The sequence below is a fragment of the Alosa alosa genome, chromosome 20 (genome assembly GCF_017589495.1).
Source record: "Alosa alosa isolate M-15738 ecotype Scorff River chromosome 20, AALO_Geno_1.1, whole genome shotgun sequence".
NCBI classification, from domain to species: Eukaryota; Metazoa; Chordata; class Actinopteri; order Clupeiformes; family Clupeidae; genus Alosa; species Alosa alosa.
The window spans coordinates 28436146-28456045 of record NC_063208.1 but is presented as its reverse complement, the minus strand read 5'-3'; the positions used below and the strand labels follow the sequence as shown (position 1 = coordinate 28456045).

Here is a 19900-nt window from a genome sequence, read left to right as displayed (position 1 = left end):
GCAAACACTGGTGAGCAAGCAACCTGAAATAAATAGATCCAACAGTCTTGTTGAAATTAATTATGGGAGTTAAAGGAGAACTCAGCATCTTTAAAATCATGCCCCCAGAGTGTAGCACTGTAGCTGCCTGGCTACTCTAGCTGTTGGCTGCAGCAACTCGAGCTACTGTAGGTAGCACCGATTCATAGAGACACAGAAATCGCTGGAGTTTTCCTTTTAAAATCACTTACAGTAATTGTGGGTAAAATTAGGTAAGATTAGGCTAGATTTTGAGTACCTAATCACAACATGGCATGTAGCCTTTGTAGTGATTAACTGTGCAAAGTTTGACAAAGAGTGTTCAACTGTTCTTGGAAAATATAGTGGACATACTGTGCCATGATGGATGGAGCATGCATGGACAGCATGGAAATACTGTGCCATGATGGATGGAGCATGCATGGACTATAGAAATACTGTGCCATAATGGATAGAGCATATGGACAGTATGCCTGCAGGGCCCACTCATGCGTACAGTGTCATAATTACCATAAGACCTTTTGTTTAGTCGGCTTGACTTGAGAAAGCAAGAAGTGGTACAATTCAAATTCTCAATGATTTCATGTGCTATATGCATGTCAAAAACATCTGTTTTGGCAATTCATGACAGTGCTGTTGGCAACAAGCAATCAATAATCGAAAATATTATTTCATAATGAAATTCATATTTTTATTTGTGAGGTAAACCATCGTAGGATAACACACATCTGGAGAGATTTAAAACCTTAGGCTGACAAGCACAGAGCAAAACTGCAGATTATTGTATCAAGGTCTAAATTAATAATTATGTTGTCCTTTAAACAAGAAAAAAATATAAACAGAACAAGCAACATACATCATCTTTAAAAATAACCACACAGTTCAACAGAGTAACACAAGGGAAAACTGCCTTAACAAAGAAAATGTAGTTATTCAATGTAATGCACTCAGACATAGATAGTGATAGAAACTATAGGTATTCAGTGTGACATAAAATGAACTAAGAAATAAATTAATAATGACATATTATCAAGATGCCAGATATCATCCGTCAATTCTTTATATGTTTTCAAGATGTTCCATTACTGGGGCTGTTCTCTGTGGGATAAAATGAGAGGAATGAAAGATATATCACCTTGTTTTACCCAAACAAATATTACAATAATTACTTACAGTTACATTAAAGCACTACATTAAAACTTACATAGTTTCATAGGTGCTGTCCTTTGTCTTCAGGAACCGCATAGCAAAGAAGCCTCCTGCTTGAAGCACCAGTACAAGAATAATCCCCCCAATGAAGCTGGACAGATCAAAGGATGCCTGGGAGAACTCCGGAGCAGGAGCTGGTTTGGTGTCTGTGGATGACAAAGATGGATCACAAAAGCAGAAATGGCAAGAAGAAAGAGAGATTTTGTTTTATATATGTGCATACTTAAAAACCACACTCACCAAAATGCACTCACCTATGTCAATATCAATATCAATATCAATATCAGTGCCTGGAGAAACATACCCAAGTAAACATCAGGGAGAAAGGGGTCATGGTAGGGAGAGATGACAAACATAGTGTGTTCCATTTGTACTTCCTAACCAGTCAGTGCTTTGGCCCAGGCCTTTCGGCAGAAACTAGCTTTTTTTGCATTTATTCATATAATAGACCAAGTCAACATGTCATAGGAATGATTCAACTGAATATAGACGTTTGCTTGATCTAATGCTTAACCCTTAAAGGTGTAGGTTTTTGAACATTCTAACATAAGATTCTGTTCCGCAACAATTGAAGGTTCTAAAATTCTATGTTGAATTCAATGAACCCAGATATTCTTTAAAACGTACATTTCCAAACATTCCCGTCACACCGGTGTGACGATACTCCTTTACGTCAACCTATTCTGTGCAGTCTAAGCTTACCTGCACACATGTCGGTTTCGTTTAACCTGTTGCAGCCCTGAAAGTCTTCAGTATCAGATACACACCCAGTGTTATTTTCTGAGGAGGAATAGAGAGAATAGTGTGGGGGTGGGGGGACAACAGGCAAATACAAAAATAGATTGGTTTAGAACCCAATCAAACAGAATTTTAAATGAAAGGCAGAGGAGAAAATGTTTAAGTCAATCTTTTAGTGGTATTTTTACTCAGATAGTTGGAGAGTGTGTAAGCATGTGTAAGAATGTGTAAGCACACGCACAAAACACACACGCACAAAACACACACACACACACGCACGCACGCGCACACACACACACACACACACACACACGCACACACACACACACACACACACACACACACACACACACACACACACACACACACACACACAGCTCAGGTGAGCACCATGGCATGGATCTAGTGGGGATCATGGCACTGAATATTTAATTATGTGTGTGACTGAGTTCAAAAAGTGTGTTTATGTGAGCAGACATTGTAGTTTGTCATGGAAGACAGATTGTGTCTGTGTGAAGAGTATTGTGTGTGTGTGTGTGTGCGTGTGTGTGTGTGTGTGTGTAAAGGAAAAGTAGAGAGTATGGAAGACAGTCTGTGAAGGTGTGTCTGTGACTTTGTGTGTTTGCATGGAAGGGCTTGAATAATTTACTGACTTGATGGTTCTAGAGTTTAGAGGCTCGTATTACTGGCAAAGCCATGCATCACTGAGGAAGTGTATGTGTGTGTGTGTGTGTGTGTGTGGTGTTCATTTGTGTGTATTTGATGTGATATCAGTTTCTGAATTTCTGTCTGTTTATGCAATGCTCACTTATAGCCTAAACTGTGTCTAGACAACATGTGCGTACAGTCTGTCTGACTGCAGTATTTGTTGTGTATGTGTGTGTCCATCTCACCATTGTCACAGATCCTCCAAACACAGCCTGTGTTGTTGAGGGAAAGGCTCACACACTGATCACAAGAATCCATCCGCTTGCAATCTCCATTAGCCACATCATCTGCTGCGAAACAGAAGTAGCAACACAAATACTAATATTGTTTATTAGCATCTGTTACAAGAGCCCATGGAATTTTCTGTCCATCCTCTTAGCATCAGATATTTTGCTTCGTCATGCACAAGATTAACTTTAACTAGCAACCAAAACCTCAAAAAGTGTATGTCAAGCCCTTCTTTACCAGACATGAATGCCATCACAACTTCCCTATGAAAACATACTCTTACATTTGTCAAAGATTAACATCTGGAAATGCACAAAAACATTTTACTCCTGATGGAAAAAAAACAAACATAAATTTTGATTTCAAATTGTGAAATCTTGATTTAGTCATTGCCCGCCGACTCAGCATATCATTTGCTGCACTGTTTCTTACCTGCAGTTTGGGCAGTGATCATCTGAATCACCTCCAATGTCAGCAGTGTCCCAAGCAACACCAGCAATAAACCCCTCATCCTAACGCAGACTTACCAACTGTCACACTCAAGCACTCTAAACATAAACGCAAGCCTTTACTGCTTGTGCTGAAGTCCAGTGAATAAATATACTCTAATCGCTCAGAAGAGCAGCATGCACTAAGTTAGACATTCCACAGTTGAGACTCACTCTCCTGATTCTCACTTCTTGTTCGATGATGTGAGAGGACAGCACTGTGTGTTTTGTGGTGTGTGTGTGTGTGTGTGGGTGTGTGTGTGTGTGGAGGGTGCATCTTTGTGAGTTCAGCGTCACAGTGACACTGTTGAGCAGGTAATGTAACCGCAGCATGTTACCTGGCAACCCACTCCCCCACCCCCATCTGCCAACACAACTCTGAAAACCCACACCACTGTGACCACCTTACTGTGTCTGCTTGCCAAGCCACACATTCAAAACATAAATGCATACACTCAATTAATATCAAGTAGCCTACCAGTACCAATAGTCTATTTGCCCAAACTCTGCATACATCTAACTAGTCTTAGGCCTACTAATTACACTGCTGTGTCTTTCAGACAAAGACAGACTGTGTGTATGTAAGAGAGCTGATTATGCCTACCCTGTATTTTGCCTGGCTACTCCTCGCAACTAATTTTCCTGAAATGTGATGTTCAGTAATGTCAGCAAAGATTATTAAATCAACATATACAACATATACACCTTAAATCATCTTATAGCCTACATTGTCTGCTTTATTTGTAAAATCCTTCACCTCATTATTTCCCATTACAACCATGCTATCATCGCATTTTAACACACGTGCTGTTATATCATCGAAGAGCGTGGTTGTAGTCTAGGCTAAAATGCAATGTAGGCTAAGAAACGTGGGTATGGACACGACAAAGGTATGGACGCGTCACCCGACACTATTCTTTCAAAAAACATCTGCTGACACACACAACCTGCTACTCTAAAGCCTACGTAACGATGTTTGATTAGCCTACTAACCGCTCTGCGTCAACTAACTCGCTCAAGTCTAAAGAGACCACAGCCTATCTGTTGTCATGAAGACTGCAGGGAAAACAGGCTCATCGGAACCGTCATTCCTTATATGGTCTGGGCTAGGAGGAATTCCATCCGGCTTGCCTTAACGATCTCGCCCACTGTCGGACACCCCACGTAGCCACCTTTCTGAGCATCCCTCGAAGAACGGGAATCCTTCAGTGCAGGCATGATGGTTTAGGGGCGCAGGCTATCTCAGAAATGCAAGATATGTCGAATTGTGCGACGTATTTCATTCTGAGAAGTCCTGCATATATTGTTTAGGTAGACTGTTCCAGTCTTAGTAGCCTTGCTTGATGGTGAAATAGAGACGCATTTAAAAAAATGCTGCATAGGCTATGATTGTAGCCTAACATAACAATTTAGCCATGACCATATCATAAAAGATTCAATCCTCACCGATACATTTATTGCAGGAGTAGGCTATATTCCCCTCTGACAGTTTATTCAGATTGCCTATGAAAAATAGTTAATCTGTTATCTGTTACACGAGTGTGAAATAGATGTCTTTCTCCCCCATCCATTAAAAGAGCTGAACTAAATGTAATGTTTCGGAATAAGGCTAATTTCTCTAAGCAACGTAGCCTAGCCTAAGTCTGAATGACAGTCAACTTCAGCACCAAGGAGAGCGGTGACTCACATTTAGCGTGAGGGAAGCGGGAAAGACCGCATGTGTTTCTAGTTGCTTACCGAAATTGGCCCACTGCTCACCTCACTGCAATGGGAGGAGCTTTGAAGATGCGGATTTTATGAATGAAATGACACAATACCATTCAGCCAGAGAAAGGCTTCTGATTGGTTAAAGGTCTTCTGGAATCGGGTCTATTCTATCGCCCACCTTACTTGAAGCCAGACACATTCTGGCCAAAGCATTGGAAGCCGACGTGCCAGGACCTTACCGTGGGGACAAAAACGATGATACAACACCCAAGTATTTTTCCAAAAAAATAATCCCTGGTAGATAGCCTACTGTATGCCAAAATCTCTGCTGAGAAGAAAGCTCCTCCTGCACCTGCCAAACGTTTTCGTTAGGACGGATTGTTCCCCGAGAAGCTTGCGGTAAGTGTTTATCTCACAGTGTTCATTGTATGCTATTGTGTGAATGATCAAGTCTTTGTACCAGACATTCAGACAATTTCGTCTCATGCAGATGTTTCAGGCAGGGGACATTGCTTAACGTTCCCACGCATTGTAGTTGGCTGACTGTTCTTCACGTATCAAATCGAACATTGACAGTGACTGAGGTAGTAGGCTGTTTGCGCTTTAATTTCCCTTTTAATGGTAAACTCAGAGAAATTCTTACACAAATGCTGCTTTACCACTACCTAGTGAAGTCTAGTGCCATAATATTTTCAGTCACGAAAGATATAGTTGTCAGGCAGTAGGCGAAGGTGATGGGTGTTGTGTAATATGTCTGCTCTACCCCCTCCCATCAGTGCAAAAGGCTTTCAGGGATAGTTTTAACAGGTAGTCTTGCATACTAAAAGGATGACAGGAGAACTGTCATAAAAATTAATACGTGGACAGCACTTTATCAAGCAAAATCAGTCATTTAACACCTGTGTTATGAGTGATAGGCTCAAATATGAATCATTCTGCATCTTTCTCTGACAGAAATGGACGTGAATGACTCAGGCCTGGCATGGTTGCAGCAATACCCTCCGTCCTTGAACTCACACTCAGAGGTTTTCACTCCTGTGACCCTGTGGGACTACGCTGAATGTCTGTCTGGCATCCTGATCTGCTGTGAAAATGGAATTGTTGTGGCAACCATTTTATCCTCCCATCTGCTGCGAGCACCCATGTTCCTTCTCATCGGCTCACTTGCGTGGGCAGACTCTCTGGCTGGGGTGGGTCTCGTTCTTCGCTTCCTGTCACGCATAACTGTGTATTCGGAAGTGCTCTCACTAGCCAGTGTGTGTGTGTGTGTGGGTGCCCTCAGTGCGAGTGTGTGCTCTCAGCTGGGCATCACCCTGGACCGTTTCCTGTCACTACGCTGCGCGCTGACGTACGGCTCTCACACACACCGCACACACACACGTGCCGCGCTCGCCCTCGCGTGGTTTCTGGCGGCACTGCAAGGGGCCTTGCCACTGCTGGGTGTGAGCTGCGCGCTGGACTCCCTCTCGTCCACGCACTTCAACGCGTGCAGCGTGGTGCATCCCCTGACGCGGATTCACCTGAGCGTCCTCTGCGGCGGCTTCCTCTTGATCCTGGCGGTGATGCTGCAGCTGAACGCGCACATCTGCCAGGTGGTGCGACGCCATGCCCGGATGATCGCCCTGCAGCGCCACACTCTCCCGCACGCACACACTCCCAGCCGCTGCCGCACGCACACCCTGGCGCTCGGCTTTGCCACCTTCGCCAGCTGCTGGTTGCCCTTCACCCTCTACGGTCTCCTAGGCGATGGCTCAGCGCCAGGTCACTACACCTATGCAACACTAGTACCTGTAGCAACACACTTACTGATCAACCCGCTCATCTACGCCTACCGCAACACGCACATCCGCAAAATCCTGCTCAAGGCTTTTGGCTGTTCCCACACACATCTGCAACACACACACACACCCAGTGACGTCTGACACAGTGACGTCTCACACTACATGATCTTCTAGAACTGGGAAACTGATGGATCTCATGAACACTTCACTGCCAAAGGCTGCTGCCAACACCTGCCCCTAAAGAAGAGGTAGAGAGAGCTGGACAGAGCTTAGCCCATCGGACCTGTGCCTCATTATCTCCTGCACTTTATATAAGACAGACTGATGTTAACTGAGAACGACACTGCTGAAACTGATGAGTAGTATAACTACTGAAATGGTGCTAGTATACCTGATGAGTCTGTGCAGCTGTCTTAGCTTTAATGGTTTATAAGAGAACATTGAAGTTTGTCAGCATGAATGTAATTCATTTGTCTATTTATTTTGCTATTTTATTACAAAAAAATAAAGCATCTGTTTTTTAAACAAGCAAAGTCTCAAAAATGTATTCATAAAGGTTGCTAGATGAAATGAAATGGCCTACTGTGTATGCATCCAATACTGCATAATCAGTCAAAGTTACTACAAAGTTTTAATCAAATTCAGCAAATTGTTTCTCACAGTCCTCCAGCATTCAGTGTTTGCACTGAAAAAAAGCCCTGTCCATGTGAATGGTAAACAGTGGGCCCTATCTTGGCGATCTGAAATGTCTGGTCAGAGGCGCAAAGTTTAGACATTTAAGGCGTGTCCAGTCCACATTCTTTAATTTAATGGTGCGATTTTGCGATCAAATGCTGGCCCAAAAAGGGTTGTTCTTATGTTTCATAAGCAGTCATGGATGTGTTTTGGGTGTAACATCCTTTAAACCAATGAGAATCACATCTGTCATTCCCTTTAAGAGCCATCAGCACAACATCAAACAGCCTGTTGGTATTTTGAGACAACACATCTGAAGGAATCTGCTTGCACTATTCCACTAGTAGGCTACTTGCTTTACTAAAACCTGTGCGTGACTAGCAGAGTATAGCCTTACCCTAATAATGTTCGAATAACTGAATAAAAATCTTAAGTTGTTTGGGACTGGTTGCTAAGGGACTTTTGTGCCAGGCCACACTTCATGTTGTTAATTGCCACACCCCTGGGCGCAAGGTTTAATAAAAGGCGAAAAATTCATCACTGAATGGGGGTACGATATGAATATGACTCACCACTTTGCGCTGGGTGCATGATAGGGCCCAGTGGCTTGGACAAAGCCCTACACAACCTCAGCCAATTAGCACAGTGCCTCAGCAGAGTGAAGTGTGATCTGATTGGGTATTGAGCTCAAAGTTACCCTAGATCACAAAGAGAATAACCATGTTTGTAGGTGATAAAGAAAAAAAACATTTAGTGCTGATCCCTCTGGCCTTAAAAGGTGCCATGTGTAAGAATTGAGGTAAAAATATCCAAAAAATTAGCTACACGCATCAAAAGAATGAGAAGAAATAAGGACGATGATGTCATTAAAAAAATGACAAGGTATAGTGCTGCAGAGATATCAACCTGAATTAGCATGCTAAATTACTAGCCACAGACCGACAAGTGTCATAATACCAGTTTCTGCCATGGGAGGCGGTATGCGGGCAACATAACCGCCAGCCAAACTGCAATACACGTCTCGGTTGTTAGTCTAGGGTAGACCAACTCACTTTCTGGAGGTATACTGCCCCCATCTTTTATAGAATGTGGAGAATGAATTGATTTTTGGCAGACATTACACATGGCACTTTTAAATTATTTCAAGCAATATGCCATGCACATAATGTTTAAAAGTTCAAAGAAGCCAGAGATAATGAAGCACACAGGCAAAAGGGAAAACATTAATTTGGTTTATTTTTTTCAACTGATCATGTAGAAAGTCTCAACAAATATGCAAATGTTAGATGTGAAATATATATTTTTACTGGTTGTCTGATTACAGACTTGGCAGAACAAAGGGGCTGACATTAAGCTTTGGCTTTGAAAGTTAAGGCACTCAGTACATTACAAGGCACTTTCGAATGTATCTTTGGATTGGTCCCCACTTGGCGACTCTGTCACAAACAGAGCCAGTGAAACATTTGAAAACACAATCCCATGCTGCAACACTGGGGACAAGGGGAATAATGCAGGCCAGAGCTACACACATGACAAAGGCTAAAGCATTTTGTACAAAATAAAAGAATAGATAAAAAAAGTTATTTTAAATCTTTTGATTCTTTCTAGAAAATATGTCAATAAAGTGATTCACACAGGATCTGTGTGTCTGAGAAAGTGTCTCTCTCTGTGTGTGTGAGTGTGTATATGTGTGTGCATCAAAGCAACAATTATGAAGTCATAAACTTCATAAAGTCAGTAAGAGCTATATCCCCAAACAACCAAACATGCTCAACTTACTCAAACACAGACATACACACACACACCATCTCTTTCACACACATACATCTATTCCATGACTCCCACACAGTTTAAAATAGAATACTTGTCTGCAAATAGGCATTATCTGCTCAACAGTCAGTCTGCAGAAATCTGGTCTAAAACCAACAGAAATGGCTGTATGCAAGTGTCTTACACTTAAGTCTTATCCCCCATATGTCAAGACACTATAAAATCAATTAGACTGCCTATTGCAGATTTGTGAAAGAGAGCTATAACAACCTGTTTTATGGAAAAGTGATAAGTGGCACTCTGTGAGAAGGAAAATAATCAGACAGCTGATACTGCAATACTGTCAGTATAAGGGAGTTGCATCTATAATTAATGTAAATTAAGAGACCTTAGGCAGTCGCTGAAAAATATACAGTATATTAGGGGAACAATGTGTTGTCACCTGACGTTTTGTACTGTCTATCAGCTGATGCCTGAACAGACATCTCGCCATAGTTATACAAGATACATCTAGGTTGCAGGGATATAAAGAAATCCCATCACCCTATGGATGATAGTATCAATACATGCATAACAACAATACTCAAGATGAGAACCAGGGTTCCATCAGTTTTCTTGCTGTGGATCTTTCCTTTCCAAATATTTGACCATTTAGCCTGCTTTATTATTTGGATGACTTGGACTATGTTGCCTCTGTGTAGGGATGGGGAGGTTCTATTAGATTCACCTATTTGGACTATGCTGCCTCTCTAAGGATGGGGAGGTTCTATTAGATTCACCTATTTGGTTTAAATGGTGCAGGAAGGAATCACTGGCCCGGTTTTTAATGGAGCTAACATACAAGCAAGTCAGCACAAACACACATACACACAGAAGCATCCTGTCAATACAATGCTGCTGGTTACTCTTGAAGGTGAACTCTAATGATAAAACAGGTAGTGTGAGTGAGATCATGTGCGCACACACACACACACACACACACACGCATACATACATACACACACACACACACACACACACACACACACACACACACACACACACACACACACACAGAGATAGATGATCAGTCTCAGTCAGACCAATCATCATCGTCAAACTCAGAGGAGTCATCCTCAGAGTCACTACACTCTACAGCAATTCGGCGGGACAAGATGGCAGCCACATCATTGCCCACAGTGTCCCTCTTCTCTTGTTCCCGCTGCTCCTCCACCTTACGGAGGTTGAAGCCTAAAACATGAGCACACGTGCAAGCACACGTTAACACAGAGAGAAAGAGAACAAGTGCACAGTATTCATGAAATGATTTCCAAAGTTCCAAGATACACTGTAACAACATGCTATCTGGCAAATTAAGGGCAAGAATTGATACGATGCGAAACTGAAACATCCAAAATGAGCCATGCGCATTTAATAAACATCCATGTGTTACCTTGACGTATAGCCGACAGGAGATCACTGCGTGTTGCATCACCAGCAGGAGCAGGCTGAGCTTTTGGTGGAGCTGCGTTGGGGGCTCCAGAGGAAATTGGAGCAGGGGGAGGAGGTCCAGCAGAGGGGGGAGGGGGAGGACCAGGTGGGGGAGGAGGGGGAGGAGGAGGTGGTGGACCTCCAGCAGCTGGAGGAGGCGGTGGTGGTGCAATCCCTGCAAGTGTGGGGGGAGGTGGGGGAGCAGGAGGAGAGGTGCCATTGGGAGTAGAAGTTGGGGTGGAATCCCAGCCAGGTGGTGGAGGGGGTGGGATCATGCCACTCGGTGGAGGAGGAGGTGGGGCTGGGGGTGGGGCTATGTTAGATTGCAAAGTAGGAGAGGACGCCATTGGAGGAGCTGGAGGTGGGTGGGCTGGACTTAAAAGGCTGCTGCGCTTCTGAGGCTGACCTCCAGGATCAGAGTACCTGAGTGGGAACAATGTATGGTCAATCCTATCATCAACTGACCCAAATGTCAGCATACATGTGATACAAAACCATTATCAGTACAGTCATTTTGGAACGATAACGAACGTCGACCTGTTTTAGTGTCACCTGACTGAATTATTTTGACAAAATGGTGCACATTTGGAGAATTAGGCTATTAGAATGAAATTAACTAACAGTGACTGCAAAATTACAACATAGATTTTGGGATTTTGACCCAATCACATAATGCAGACCTGCCAACCTTGAAGAACCTCGAGCCAAGAAAAAAAATTGCTCACATCGGCCTTCATGCAGGCAGCCAAAAACAGACATAGCCATACTCGCAAGACACATTTTCGATAGTGACCCATCTTTAATTAATTTAATTTAATTTAATTTAATTTAATTTAATTTAATGCAAACTGAATATTTTACAGTAGCTCTATAATGTTGACAATCTGTTTTAGAGCATAATCCTGACCTATGAAAAACACTTTTGTTGATAGGGACAGATGTGGATATGTTGTCCATATGTGGCCTCTATTCAATCATGTCTGGTATTTTTACCTCTTTTCAAGCCATTATTATTAAAGATTTATTTTGTAAAGAAATACATCTATCACCCATGTTATGCCAACATATACAACATCTGCTGTTGTCAGTGTGCAGTCCATCCCTTTACTCACAATAGCCTACATTCTTTGTTTTTAAATGTTCAATTATTACCTGCTGACTAATGCAAATTACTGATTGCTTTAAAACAATTTCACTTGCACATGCACTCAGTTTCTTTCAGATCGAGGTGTCATTCTGCCATCTGTGAGGCTGCAATGATTAGGCCTACATTATCCCAACTACAGTGATAGGTGTGTGATTTCAGTCTGGAAGCCCCTTATTTGTTCTCGCTTGTTTTCACGCTAATAATCAAGAAGAAGGATCTGCTCCAAAGAAAAAACAAATTGAACACTTATCAATGAGCAGCTCAAAATATTTAGCCTAAGTCCACTTTCAGACTCGTTGTTAATGGCTGCATTTTGCCTTGGAAAGGTCCGTGCTCTATTTAATTAATGCCTTTTAGTCATGAAAACTTTAACCATCAGCTGAAACAAGTGGTAAACAAGTAATAACTTTCCAAGACAACATCAAACTATAAGGCCTAAGTAAATTTACAATTGTACTTAGTGGAATATTTTTAGTTTCGCAAAACGGCAGCTGGGGGGACGCAAACTCACCTCATCAAGTCTTTCATTTAACCCACCGTTGGATAAAGAAAAAATAACATAAAGAGAGGCCACTATGCTTTGCCTGTCATTCTCTCTGTATCTCATCCTCGCATGAAATAGATTTGCGGGAGATTCTAATTCACATGCTGAAGGAGCTTTCTGGAGAAGTTGGATGTCTGCTCGCTTTGCGTAGTTTGAAGTAAAAAATCGTAGCGGCATACTTTGATGTGAAAATGCTTGGTTGCTAGGCAAAATGCGTACAGGTTGGCAGGTCTGATAATGTTCCATAATTTTCACTCCCCACAGTAGTACAGAAGAATGCTTTATACCTTTGAATTCGGTAAGGTAAAATTCAGCGGCTGTTTATTTTGATATACTGTACAGTTTGTTATGTTTTGAGTGAAGAGTTTGTAAAGAATGGGTGTGGAGATGGCCGCAGAGATATATGCAGTAAATATAAATATTTCATGTGATTTCAAGTTAATTTTGCTCGTGCAACTCTTTCACAGCAACAAGCTAGTATCGATTGGAAAGCTGAAGTCATATGGTTTCATGTGATATGCATTCGTTATCCATACGATGAGTATTCTGTGAGCAACTCAGAGATGAAAAACAGAGATGAATGGGTGTGTAAATGTTGACGCACTGTGCGTCCTACGGCACCACAGGGCTAAAGCATTTTCTGGTCAATGGCAAGGGACTCACATGTCGGGTGGTGGAGGAGGCAAATCATCAGGAGCTGGCGGAGGAAAGGGGGAGCCCGGGTCATACCCAGTGGAGTCCATCTCCCCACTGAATCCATCATCAGAGCCAGCACTGCCATTCAGACCCTCAGAGGAGTTTCTGTGGGCACACACACACACACACACACACACACACACACACACACCTTGTGACATTGTGGACATATACTATTCTAAAGTTAGCTGTGACAAGCTATTTCCTATTGGACTTGAGAAAGTCATAACATTATCATTGCACTGCAATCATTTAAAAAGTATCATTGTTGCGCTCATAAAAACTAGAATAAATATGGGAATCAATAATAGTTCATAAGTCCATAGCTGTTTTTCAACAAATGTTGATAATAGCATAAGAACATGGAAAGCTTAGGTCACTCCAACCATAATGTAGATCCCTTATGATGGTCCCGCCCTCCCACTGATACCATTGAGGCTGTATGAAAGCTTTGACATTGTGACACACACAAGTAACACCCACAAACCTCGAATCACCACTTTTGGGCGTGACAAACTCCTGCCCCATTTTGAGGCGTTCCCACTCATCCTTGCGGGTCTTAATCTTCCGTGGGTTTTGATTCCTGCGGTTGGGATTATCCTTCTTCTCCTTCTGCTCTCACATACAAACACAAATCCAGACAAAACAGAATGAAAGCCTCCTCTTGACATCGCACATGGTCTGTGCTCAACTGCATGTATGGTCATCTCACCCTATGCTTGCGTTTCTCTTTCATGATGTCTTTGGTGTCCTGCAGCATCTTTTCTTTCCAGAGGTCAAAGAAGTAGGAGGGATCGGTGTAGAACTTCAGAGCCTCTTTGCCATCATCCCTGAGAACAGGAAATAAAAGAAGGGAAATGAGCGAGAGTCAGAAAGGAGAGACGTTAAGAAAAACTTATCCATCAACATACAGTATCCACCTGGAGGCAACCATGGAAATAGAAAGACTGGTAAACTATGTTCACTTTGCAGGCCTTGATGGTCTGTCTTAATGTTTGCATTTATCATTGTGTTAGACATTAAGATTAACAAAAAGAAACTGATTTGCACAAAATGCATCTGCATGACAGCAGACTGAGTACAGTGATTGTGCAGTGTAAACACAGTTGAAATATGGGTCGGAGCAATTTGAGTACTTCACCTGTGACTGACAATATGGGCTTGTTGACTGGCTTCCTTGCATTTTGGAAACACTGATAGTCCACAATTTCACACAGCATGTGACGAGACATGACATTTTGTCTATATACCTAGAATTTAGGGCTAGTATTACAAATCCAGCCTACATATGATCCACCCAATTTGAATTAAATGTGGGGGAGAAAAATTGTGTGTTAACTAGTGTGTCAAACTACATATGAAATCTCTGCTGCCTTGTAAAGGCGGAGCTCAAGATAGTGATGCTGATGATTCAGGAGAGAATACTGTAAGAGATGATGAAAGATGTTTTTATCACAGGCTTTTAGAGGGAGAGCCAGGTGTGTGTTATATGGATTATACGACTAAGTCCAGAAGTCACGTTTGACAGTGGTTGTTTACCTGTGTGGATTATGTGGACATGCACATGTGACTGTTTACCTGTAGACGCTGAGGTTGTTGAGAGGTGGCGGCTCATCGCAGACCAAATAGGTATCCTGCACAGGTACGGGCAAGGAGGGGCGGATGAAGAGCTGCTGATCCTGGGTCAGGCTGGAGCGGAAGGCCTTGCGCGTGGTAATGGCCTGCAGGGAGACTGGAGGAGACAGGGGATGAGCATGACAAATGGTGACAAAGAGCAGCGCTAACGGAGAAGAGGAGTAGAAGAGAGATGAAAACAGGTGACAGGACAGTTGGTTTAAAGTTGGGCTACATTTCTGTCTTGCAGCCAAAACAGAGGTATGCCTTCTGTTTTCTCTGTTTGTGTTTATGTAAGCACATTGAATGACCTCTATGTATAAAATGCGCTATATAAATAAACTTAGATATTTTGTATATAATTATAAATTATCTATCTATCTATCTATCTATCTATCTATATATCTATCTATCTATCTATATATATATATATATATATATATATATATATATATATATATATATATATTGACTTGACTTCTCCCCTTACCCTCCTCCTCTTTGGGATCCAGCTGTGTGACTTTAACCTGCAGACGGTCCACTCTCTCCCCAAGTGTACTCACTCGCTCTGCAAATGTGCTGGCTTGGACAAACAACTCTCCAAACACATCCTCAGCATATTTACCTACAACACACATATATACACACACAAAAAGTTATTCCTATGTCCAGTCAAAAAGATACACACAAAAATGTATGTCAAACGACTACAAAACATACAATCGTATACCTTATTTACAATTCCTAAAGTTCTCATCAAAAGTTAAATATTCGCGCTAAATATCATTACATTTTAAACTTTCACTTTAAAATAACCTGACTACAGTCCAGACCTGTCACATTGGGTGTATCATACAACCCCTGGCAAAAACATGGAAATACCACTTTTGGAAGATGTTCATTTAGCTGGCCTTCTGGCCTTCATTCTGACAATTTATTATGACAGCCGCGCAGCGAAGCGGCGGTCATATAGGTTTAGTCAGATTTTTTTTTTTTTCTTTTCGCATGTCCAAATTTCCGTCAAGGATTCCTGGGACACTGAAAGACCGGTGTAGACGAAACTTGGTGGGCATGTAACCCCATATGGATAGCATGGAACCATCGTTTTTCGTTTTGATCTGTAGCCCCCCCCCCCCAGCTGGACTGCACCCCTGAAAGGAGGGTATGGCAGACACAGTTTTCTGTGAATATCTCGAGAACCGTAAGGTTTAGGAGGACCATTCTTTTTTTGTATGTTGATCTCAAGGGGCCATGTCAACCCATTCCATAACCACTCATTTCATGTATAGCGCTACCTAGTTAAACACAAAAAAGTAAAAATGAGGTGTTGTAATCGCAGGTATCTGTGACCTAACATAGTCAAAACTGCACGAAATTGGAAGTGTAGGATCATTATGACACCCTCTGAATGCACGCCAAGTTTAGGTGGAATTCCGTTCATGGGGGGCCACACAATAAATTAATTTATGTTACTATACACCAACTGGCCTGTAGGTGGCTGGAGACAGTTTTCTGTGAATATCTCGAGAACCGTGAGGGCCTAGGAGGTCCACCTTTTTTTTTGTATGTTGGTCTTAAGGGGGCATGTCAACCCATCCCATTACCACTTATTTCATGTATAGCGGCACCTAGTTAAAAATTAAAAAGCAAAAAATTAGGTGTTTTCATCATAATATCTCTGGCTGACATGGTCAAAACTGCACGAAATTGAAAGTGTAGGATCATTATGACACCCTCCGAATGCATGCCAAGTTTCGTTGCATGGTCCAACTGAAGAGAAGGCACCATCCTCTACAGCTGATTTGTCAACTGCTGTTTGACAAAGTTGAAACTTGATTGATGAAAAATACTGTTCGACATTAGTGAAGTCTATGCTTCAGAGAATACAAGCGGTCATACAAGCTAGAAGAGGTGCAACAAAGTACTAATTAATTATGTTTTAGGTTTATGATTGCATAATGTTTTCCTCAGGATCGAGTGATTCCATATTTTTTTCATCTACATGATGTTAACAATAAATTCCCATCAATTACTACAATGTTCCACAAAGCCAGAATGTTCAACTGTTACAGAAAGATATTTACTTTGAGGCACATCTGTGATTTATCTTCTTTCTAACAAATAAACAGCTGGATGAACATCCTCTAAGATTGGTGATTCCATAATGTTTGCAAAGGCTTGTAGTAAGAAACACATGATTAAAAAGACTCCATACTGTTGAGCAGCTAAAATCCTATATTGGGCAAGAGTGGGACATTTCATTATCAAAACTCCAGCAAATGGTCTCCTCAGTTTCTGAATATTTACAGTCTGCAGTTGAAAGAAGAAGTGAAGTAACACAGTGGTAAACATGCTCCGGTCCCGGCTTTTTTGAGCTGTGCTGATGGATTCAATGGCATCAATGACATTTCTGTGTTTCAACAATTGATATGTTGCCTTTGTACTATTCTCAATTACATATAGGGTTTACATGTTCTGCAAATCATAGCATTCTGTTTTTATTTACATGGTGCTGTTTGGGTCCTGTTTGGTATATTATAAACATACTGTTTTTTGGCATTAGCAGCCCTGGGTGAAAATGTGCAGAGGTCTCACAAGAGCTATGAAACTCATTGACTATTTATACACAGGCACTAATTACAATCAAACATGTCAAAGGTGTGGAAATTCACCCTTAATAGCCTATTAAACCTGGTGTGTTAACTTTTATGTATTCTCTCACCAAACATTCAGGGCTATGCAAAGTTTTGATCAGGTGATTTCAGTTATTATTATTTAAAAAGGGTACACAAAATTATGTGATAATAAATGGCATCACCTGACCACTATCCCTAAATAAAAGAAAGGTTTTCTTCATGATCAGTCATATTTTCTAAAAACTGACCAATATCTAACAAATTCTGCTGGGGCATGTAAACTTATCAGCAAAACTGTATGTCCTACTTTCCTTTACGCACTTCCCATCATATACACTTAAGAATTTCAACTTTCCTTCCACTCTATACATGTGAATTTGAATTCTCTGAAAAGACTGCTACACTAGACTGGAGTCTGAAATAAATGATTTAACAGGCATTTAACAGCTTTAAAAGTTGAGGTTCCCAAAGTAATATACAAGAACGAATTCAAAATAATTATATTGCCGCCTATTATTGGTGTGCCACCCCCTTACAAAATAGAACCATAGCAATACTAAAATAGTGTAAAATACTTATATGATTTTCTGTAATACCTCTATAATATAATTCTATAGTGTTCCTATAGTACAGTCCTATAGTACTTTTATAGTGTGTCCCAAAATACCAAAACATTCCTATGATATCTATAGTATTCCTATTACCTTGTCCCAAAATACTACACGATTCCTACAGTTCTCTTTCTTAAGGGCCTAGCCTGCTTGGATAACACAAAGACAGAACTTCAGCCGCTAACACGGATTTGTGTACACAGACCCACTCACTCAGAGAGCCCAGCTGACGAATGATGTTGGCAAGAGTGATGTTAGTCACACACTCAAGTTCACTTTTGATGGTGTTGGGCAATGACTGGCGGCATAGGTGCCTGGGCTCAATGTTCCGTGTCACCAGTGGCATGTTGGTGAGTGGGAATGGTCACCCTGGAAGACAGAAAACACAATATATAAACCCACTATCAGTGACAAGCCATGAAATGTAAAGGACTTTATTCTGTGACTGAAATATATACCGTTTAAAGTACTAGAGTTTTAAAATACAGCCTATATTCACTTTGTGAAAGAATTTGGTTTACCAGGCTAATTCAAAGCAAAACTTTTCCTTGTCCTGAAGGATTTCCTATACAAAATGAGAAGCATTCCAAGTGACTCTTTCATGAAATTGGTTATCATGATGACAATGCCAATAGTGCACAATCAGCCACGAAGGTAAATGTAGGCCATTTTGAAGAATCTAACTCATGAAACATTTAACATAGCCTATATTTAACAAACCAAAAAATTCAAACAATAGCCTACAGGATAGGTTCCAATACATGTCATGTTAACAAAAAATGCTTGCCTAATACTAGGCGAATACTTTAGTATTTGCATTGCATTTGTATCCGAATTATCACACATCAAAACCCACAAACGAAAATGAACCAGTAGGCCTATTAACTATGTATTTTTCGAACAGATACATGGGCAACACAGTTGGCCCTGCAGTACACCTTTCAGTCGGCAGAAGGAGCTGACTGTTTCTTCGGGAAGTTCCTTTACATCGTTCAAATTACATTATTTGAAATTAACGATATAGGTAGGCTATTCATCGTTTCAGTCAAAACATAACGTTAGTGTAGGCTATTAGGCCAACAAAACCGCACTGCTGAATGAGTTATATGACTGGCATTATTTCGCCTGATAACTCACTAACATAGACAAAGTAGGCTAGTCAAAGCAATGAACATGCATTTTTTAATTTAAGAATGGGAAGCCTAGGCTGTTCCTCAACAGTATGATTGTGGGGTAACTTACATTATAGGCAGAACAAACCAAGGAAATAAACGATAACACAAAATAAGAACAAGACAAACGTTTGTACCAGGCCTGAATGCCAAAAAGCAGGAAGTATCCCAACGATAGCTTAACAGCAGCTCTGACTATCCACGACAAAAAGTGCAATTTCACACGTTCTAAAGCTAAAGCAAACGTTCGGTATGAAATAACTAAACAAGGACGGTTATGTCTTACCAAAAGTAAAAAGACGAAAGCGTTCACACTTGACGGTTTCAGATCGAGGATTGCATTAGAAGTTTTGTGCTTCTTTAAGGTGGGCCCTGCTTGTTAGTCTACTTGAGATTTGCGGAACTAACAACACGTCGTGGAACACAGAAAACTTCAGGTCTTCATCTAATTGGCCAAAGTTTCTCAATTCGTGCACGCTATTGGACATCGCACCAGTCATTTACGACGAGAGCGTGGAAATGACATTTTGTACGTAAATGGCGTAACTCCACCCAATGGGTTGAAAACATCTGTTCATCTGTATGCGGGGGGGCGGGGGTGAGCATGTTATCACATCCCTAGATGTCTGGCCTGCATGGACATATCCGAAATAGTTATAGTTTAGGCCTGTCTTCCTTCACATTCCAA

At 41.4% G+C, this 19900-nt stretch overlaps 3 protein-coding genes across 5 annotated transcripts; 1 reads left to right on the top strand and 2 right to left on the bottom strand.

Moving 5' to 3' along the window:
* Positions 1-725: 725 nt before the first annotated feature.
* On the bottom strand, positions 726-4008 carry cd164l2 (CD164 sialomucin-like 2). 3 transcript variants are annotated; one of them, XM_048230030.1, is made up of 6 exons: positions 3334-4008; positions 2859-2963; positions 1930-2007; positions 1468-1517; positions 1223-1373; positions 726-1116 (listed from the first exon to the last, which is right to left on the bottom strand). In XM_048230030.1, the coding sequence occupies exons 1-5, from the start codon at positions 3410-3412 to the stop codon at positions 1251-1253; spliced, it is 435 nt and encodes a 144-aa protein (XP_048085987.1). In that variant the 5' UTR covers positions 3413-4008; the 3' UTR covers positions 726-1116; positions 1223-1250. The 3 variants fall into 3 exon arrangements, with proteins under 3 accessions (XP_048085987.1, XP_048085986.1, XP_048085988.1); XM_048230029.1 differs by having other exon boundaries at positions 1482-1517; XM_048230031.1 differs by lacking the exon at positions 1468-1517.
* Positions 4009-5296: 1288 nt separating this feature from the next.
* On the top strand, positions 5297-7405 carry gpr3 (G protein-coupled receptor 3). Its single transcript, XM_048229906.1, has 2 exons — positions 5297-5495; positions 6051-7405. Exon 2 carries the CDS (start codon positions 6053-6055, stop codon positions 7016-7018), a length of 966 nt encoding a protein of 321 aa, XP_048085863.1. The 5' UTR covers positions 5297-5495; positions 6051-6052; the 3' UTR covers positions 7019-7405.
* Positions 7406-8770: 1365 nt separating this feature from the next.
* On the bottom strand, positions 8771-19641 carry wasf2 (WASP family member 2). The gene is made up of 10 exons (XM_048230098.1): positions 19499-19641; positions 18254-18409; positions 15284-15418; positions 14758-14911; positions 13892-14009; positions 13667-13791; positions 13147-13284; positions 10755-11215; positions 10378-10552; positions 8771-10335 (listed from the first exon to the last, which is right to left on the bottom strand). The coding sequence occupies exons 2-9, from the start codon at positions 18384-18386 to the stop codon at positions 10395-10397; spliced, it is 1422 nt and encodes a 473-aa protein (XP_048086055.1). The 5' UTR covers positions 18387-18409; positions 19499-19641; the 3' UTR covers positions 8771-10335; positions 10378-10394.
* Between the last annotated feature and the right edge of the window lie 259 nt (positions 19642-19900).